General features: G+C 63.2%; 1 protein-coding gene across 1 annotated transcript; it reads right to left on the bottom strand.

The window, feature by feature from the left end:
- Positions 1-275: 275 nt before the first annotated feature.
- On the bottom strand, positions 276-5,153 carry TMEM151A (transmembrane protein 151A). Its single transcript, XM_082748530.1, has 2 exons — positions 4,939-5,153; positions 276-2,725 (listed from the first exon to the last, which is right to left on the bottom strand). The coding sequence occupies exons 1-2, from the start codon at positions 5,011-5,013 to the stop codon at positions 1,394-1,396; spliced, it is 1,407 nt and encodes a 468-aa protein (XP_082604656.1). The 5' UTR covers positions 5,014-5,153; the 3' UTR covers positions 276-1,393.
- Between the last annotated feature and the right edge of the window lie 1,617 nt (positions 5,154-6,770).

Here is a 6,770-nt window from a genome sequence, read left to right as displayed (position 1 = left end):
GGGCTGGAAGATGGACCACTTAGACGATGCGTTAAAAGTGATCCAGATACCAGTTGGCCCGTGGGAGTCAGCTGCTCAGAGCAACTCAAACCTGGGTCTTGGCCCTCAGCTGCGCAGGGTTGGGGGTTCCCTCTCAGCTTACCCTGTTCCTGGGAGCACTGGAGCCCAACCCGGCATCCCCTTCCAGAACCAAGCATTGAATCACTGACCCTGGGTGGCCCATTGCACATGTAGTGTCCTTGGACACACCCCGTAGGAATGCACGTGAGAAGACCTTCCATTTCATACCTTTTTATTTTATCTGCATTTTCTCCGCCTCCTCCCTCCCCCACTGGCCCCTGAGAGGTGGTGGAAAGCCCAGTTGGAAGGGGACTCCTCTCTCCTCCCTGGAGGAGGGCTGGTGTCCACTGGGCTGGGCCCCACCGGTGGGAGAAGCAGGGGCCCCCGTGGCAGAGCAGGTGCATCGTCCAAGAGGCTGTGGCCAAGGCCGAAGTCCCTCAGATGCCCTGTGGCCCGGGCCCCGTGGGTCATCAGGAAGGTGAAGAGCGGAGAAGTCTGGGGGCGCAATGAGAGGGCAAAGCCTGGGGGAGCGTGTGGGTGGCTGATAGAGGCAGAGGTGACCTTGGGGGGCACAAGAGCAGAGGCCAGGAGTTGTGGGATTAAGGTGGGGCCCTGAGAAGGAACCCCAGGTCACAGGGGAGCTGGATGTTGGGAGAGGGCACACCGGGGAAAAACAGGGGGCCACGGGGGACAAGGCTCTGCTCCAAGAACCTGGCTTCCAGTACAGGGGCTGTGCCGCAGGGTCTGACTGGGGACTGGCCCTGAGCAAAGACCAGGGGGCAGGCAGGGAGGGGCGTGTCAGGGGAGGAGGACGGGGACTTGGGGCCAGTAGCCACGGCCAGCTCCTCAGCTTCATGGAGGCTGGCCGGGCCAGGCATGGCCCCAAACCACCAATTTGTGCTTCTGGGTTGCTCGAGGGCTCCCAGTGTGGCCTCAGCCGTGCAGGGAAGAGCCTAGAGGCAGCCCTCGGCTGCATGCAACAGCTGTCCCCAGGACTCTTCCTCCGTCAGGCTTTCTGGAAGCATCCCCGCCACCCACTGCCCAACCTGAGAGGGGCCTAAGCTGGATCACCAGCCACTGCAGGGGGTGGAACGTCATGGCGGTGGCAGGGGCGGTGTTGGGACAGTCCATGGACTCAACTCCAGTGCTGTCCATTCACCCCCAAAATGACCCTAGGTCACTGCGCTTCAGTCTGTTTAAGGACTTTACCCACCCCACCCCCCACCTCATGTGCTGGTCTGTTTTCCCCTCCATCTCGGACAACAGCTGCTCAGGCATTGAAGGCCGTGGCAGGGTGGTGGGGAGGAGGCCGCTCCGGGAGGCCACGTGGGTCTCAGAGTGCCCCCTGCCCATCCCCCTGGCAGCCGCTGTCACCGTGGACGATGAGCACCGGGAAGTAAAGGGCGTCCTCGTAGCACGGGGGGCTTTCCAGGGGCTCTGTGTCCTCTCCACGGCGCCCCAGTGGCCCCCCGCTCAGGCTTCGGAAGACCCCTGGCGTAGCCCGACCCCCAGCTCCCAGGGACAGGCGGCTGCGGCTGAAAGGCAGGCGGGGCCCGCTGGGCCGGGCCGGGGGCAGCGAGTTGCTGCTGAGGGAGCGGCGGCAGCGCTGGCAGCCCCGGAGGTAGGCGCCCGAGCCGGCGCCCATGACCACGGCCTCCGAGTAGCTGGGCACCAGCTGCCGGTTGGAGCAGATGTGCCACTCCAGCTCGGTGAAGTCCACCGTGGCCACGCGGGAGAGCGGGGGCCCGCTGGGCACGGCGCCGGGGGGCGGCGAGCTGGCCCCGAACAGCTTCTCCACCTGGTAGTGCACGTGGGCCGTGCCGTAGGCGGCCACGACGCGCAGCGGCCAGGACAGCGTGGCCGCCGACACCAGCCAGAAGACCCAGGCGCGGGCGTACCAGGGCGGGCTGCGGGGGTCCGCGAAGACCATGAGGGACTCGCGGAAGTCCACGTCCTTCAGGTGCATGCCCTCGCGGGCCTCCAGGTAGTCGTCCAGGCCCTCGTTGGCGCTGAAGAAGCGGGCCCTCTGGGTGAGGTACGAGGCCTCGGCCTCGGCGCTGCCGAAGCTGAAGCACTTGGTGAAGCGCAGCCGCGTGGCCGCGTGCTCGGCCAGGCCCACCAGCTCCTTGGAGACGTCGCGGACGCCGTGGGCCGAGTAGTCGAACTCGCCGCGCGCCGTGCGGCTGTCCGCCCGCTCGTGGTAGACCTGCGTGGTGGTGTAGGCGTCGCCGTTCCGGTAGCGGGTGATCTGGCGCGTGCGGCGCACGTAGTGGTAGCTGGTGGCCTTCCACCAGACGCACGGCGGCGCCTGCTGCAGCCGGCGGATCAGCGCCAGCACCGTGCCCGCGTCGGTGCGCGGGGCCTGGCAGGAGCGCACGTGGCAGTGCCAGCACTCGGCCAGGTAGAGGAGGTAGAGGAGGGAGACGAAGGCCAGCGGGATGTACAGGTAGCCGTCGGAGCAGGGGCTGGCCGGGTAGGTGGGCGGGGGGACCCCGGCCCCTCGGGCCAGAGCTGCCTCAGGCCCCAGGACCAGCCTGGGCACGGTGGCCAGGCGACACCAGGCCACCACGGCGCCGCAGGCATGGATGAGCAGCGTGAGGAGCAGGCACTTCCAGTGCGACTCTCGGCACAGGGAGCTTCCCAGGGACTGTTTCAAGGGCCGCTGCTGCAGGGCGGGCAGAGAGGGGAGAGGCGCGGGTCAGGACAGGTCATCCGTCACAACTGCCCCTCTGCCTGAGCCCTGGGAAGGAGCTGGGGCAGGTTCCCCACTCCATGGAGGGGGAAACAGAGGGTCTGAGGGACAGAGCCTCTTGCCCCAAACCTCACCCTTCAGGCTCTCCTGCAGTAGGGCTGCAGGATTCAAACTGGGGCCTCTCTGCTCCGGATCCTGTCCTCTACTGCGCCCCATCATCTCTCAGTCAAGGCCACCCAGGACAAAACAGACCCATCTCTGCCAAGAGGAAGGAAGGGCCCCCTGACTGGCTATTGAGAAAATGGAGCTCTGGTCCCAGCTCTGCCCCTAATTTGCTGTGTGGTCTTGGCCATATTGCTCCCCTCTCTGGGCCTTGATTCCTGGACGTGTTGGTACAGGAGACCAGAGTGGCAGGGGGCCTGAGGATGAAGACCATGGGCTTTCGAGCCCCACGGCCCAGGACTCGGGGTGCTGGCTCTCCCACTTACTGGGCGACTTGGACAGCTCCCCCATCCTCTCTGGACCTCAGTCTCCTCATCTGTAAACTGGGGCTTTTGTGAGGTTTCAACAAGATCTTATGTGTAGCCATCTCGGCACGGGGTCTGGCCATGGCAACAAATATTATTGCTGTTGCCCTGAGACTTCCTCTCGTCCCTTGGTTCCACTTAGAGACTTGGGAGAAGCTTTTAAGTAAGCGAGAAAGAGGAAGAGCTGGGAACGGAGGAGGTGTGAGTCGGGGGAGCAGATGGAGCGGCGTCCTCCGCTCCCCATCTGTGCTGTGACGGCGGGGGCGGAACACAGCTGCTGGGCAGCAGGGGCCACTCTTGGCCCAGAGGGTTTGGCCTCCCCTCCAGCCTGGCCCCCACCTCACCTCTAGCGTCCCCACAGAGACAGAAATGGGGGAAGGAGTGGGGAAGAGATGGAGAAGGAAAAGTTAAGGGGCCACCTCTTCAACCCCAGGACCACCAGGTCTTGAGAGACCCCAGAGGAGAGGAAATGCCCCCAGCCCAGCCCAGGGCAGTGTACCCTATCCCTGGTCACCCACCACATGAAAACATCCCCACCATGACCCACAGGTCCAGTCAGAGGCACACACCCACACACCCACCCTCCAGCCCATGTTAATCACAGACCTACCTACCACTGATGTGCACACGGCCGGCTCAGCCCAGATCCCGGACCTTCATGGGTGCCCGCCCAATCATAACATGGCGCACAGGTGCCTGCACTCGCAACCCCCACCACCACGCACACGCGCACACAGACCCACCCAGCACAGGACGCACACACGCGCGCATATACCCGTTACAAATTCACTGAAACCTAGATCCACACCAGAGCCTCCCCTGAGCGCGTGCACAGCCTCCAACCCCACCCCTACTGCAACCTGAAATCACACCCTAGACTCTACAGGAGAGACCCACCCACGACAGAACACGCTCACACATCCCTACATCACCCAGGCGAAGCACCCACCAGACCATCACCTGACTTTGGCTCACCCAAGGTGTGGGGAGCATGGACTAGCATTCACACACCCACAAGCACGCTACATCCATCCAAACACATACACAGACCCACTGGCCACCTATCACCCCCACAACGGGCGCAGGGCCCCACACTTCTGCAGACCCTTTCCCTGGCTAGCTCTGGTGAGAGGCCAGTCTGGAGGGGTCCCATCCTGAAGGATGGGCCCTCGGGCCTCATCGCGGGGAGAGGGAGAAGGGGTACCAGAGGCCCCATCCTTTCCTCTTTCCCCTCCTCCCTCCGCTCCCTCCCCCCAACTCCCGGTTACTGCTGCTGCATTGCAGGCGTCGCCCGGGCACCTCGTGAGCCGCTGGGCTGGGCTGGTTGGGGGGCCTGACCCCAGGGCCTTGGGGGTGAGGGGCAGCGCTGCGGAATGAGGGCGCGCAGGGGCCAGGCGTTGACGTCACAGGAGGGCGAGGAGGGACGAAGGGGCGTCCGGGGCAGTAGTCGCCCCCTCCTCCCTTCCCAGTCACCCCCCCACCTCAACCCCCACGCCAGCCCCTCCGCTCGCCAGACGCCAGCTACCCTAATGACGTCATTGGCAACTGGGGTTTGGGGACTTCCCTCCTCACCCCCTGTCCCGGTGTTTGCCCCTTCCGTAGTCCCCCTCACCCCCGCTCTAGCCCTGGCTCCGGCCCCCCAGCACACAGCGCCGGTACCTCCTCCCGCAGCGGCTCGCCGTCCGGGATGAACGCGGGCACCTCCCCGCTGTCGCCTCCGCCGCCCTCGGGCATGGTGTCCTGGGTGCTTGCGCGGCCCGGGCCCGGGCCCGGGGCATGATAGGGGGGAGCGCAGAGGGCTGCGGCGCGGCCCCGAGGGCGTCCGCTCGGCTCGGCGGCCGCGCAGGGAGTGCGCGGAGCTCGAGCCCGAGCGCGGCGGCGGCGGTGGCGGCGGCGGCGGCGGCAGCGTTGGCGGCCGCGGTGCCCGGCGCCCCGCCCTCCGCTGACCCCGCCCCCGCGGCACCCGCGGCGCCGCCGGCAGCGCCTGGTACCACGGGCACTGCCAGCCCCCCCACCCAAGAACCCCAGGCGGGCCGACCCAAGCTTGTGTTCTCCTCCCGCCGCGCTTGCGCTTGCGACCTTGGCCGAGTCCTTGCTCTTGGCGCCTGTTTCCCCTGCTGTAAAATGAAGGGGGATGGATCCCAAAGGTGGGTAATACCTCCGGCGTCCTGTCTCTGAGGAATGGGCCTAGGCCTAAGCCCACCCAGACTCCACTCCGGAAGCCTTGATGGTAGGGAAAAAAACAGTTACAGCCCAGAAAAGTGTGATATGCCTCACTCACTGGACAGAGGTGCTGGGTGCTGCTTGAGAGCAGGCAGGACACCCAGGGTCCTAGGCTCCGTGACCTTGGGCCTGCACTCTCTACCCCAACCTCAGTTTTCTCATCTAAGAAATGGGAATAGAAAGGTGCAAACCGTTCATTGTGAGGTACAGGGGAGTGGGATCTGTCCTTGGGAGGATGCCCTCCCAAGTAGTGGTGGTCGCAGGGCTGCTCCCTGGCCCTTAGGGGCCTCAGACCTTCACACCCGCCCCTGGGTCTGGGCTACCCCCAAACCAAACAATTATTTGGTGGGATATAGGTGAGTTTTGGGTTGCTTTGTCACTTTTCCCCCCCAAAGGGCAACTCAAAAACCATTCAGTTCAACACTCCTACCCGTTTAAAGATGAGGTGATTGAAATGATAGAGTAAAGGAGTGACCCAGGGCTTCATCCGTTCATTTTTTATTTACTGGGCACAGAGGTTTGTTGGGTATCTTCTATATCCAAGTATTGTGTTTGGCACTCTGAAGACGAGGGGAGGAATGGAGAATGACACAGGTCGGGTCCTAGTGGAATTTATATCCAGGTCAGACTAGTGTACCCAGAGGGAGCCTGGAACCCAGCTTCTGGTCTCAACCCCCAGCCAGGTCAGTCCTCTGTTCCTTCTGTCTCTCTGAGAGGCACAAGTTAAACTGATTCTTAAAGAATAGGCTTTGGATAAATGGATATGAGGGGGAAGGGCATCCCAAGTAGAGGGGATTTCTGAGCAAAGACACTGCGATTAGATCACGTGGGCTGTGTTTAGAAAGCAGGGAAGTCACCTGGTGTAACTGGACACTGGGTTAGCTAGAGGCAGGTTGCAGAGGACCTGATTTTGCTCTCTAGAAAGTGGTGGCTGAAGGTGTGTGAGAGAAGACGCCCCTGAAGGCTAGCTCTGAGGAGGGTGAGAGTGGTCACAAACTGGGCAGAGAGAAAGGAACACACCCCGCCTCAGGAGGGAGGCTTGGTGTTGGGGGTGGGTAATCTCGCTTTAAGATGGACCGCAGGGCCAGCAATGACTCAGGAGTTTCAAGTGCAGCTTCAGGAGGTGGACCAGCGCACCTCCACACCCAAACTGGCTGGATCACGGGAAAATTGATGGGTCAGGCCTGGTGCAGGGTTCTGTCCCGACTATACCGCCCAATCTCTGGGACTTCAGATCTTTTGTTGGAGTTTTCAGTATGTGTAATGCG

This window comes from Mustela nivalis (genome assembly GCF_964662115.1).
Source record: "Mustela nivalis genome assembly, chromosome: 9".
NCBI lineage: Eukaryota > Metazoa > Chordata > Mammalia > Carnivora > Mustelidae > Mustela > Mustela nivalis.
This window is presented reverse-complemented; position numbering and strand designations above follow the sequence as displayed.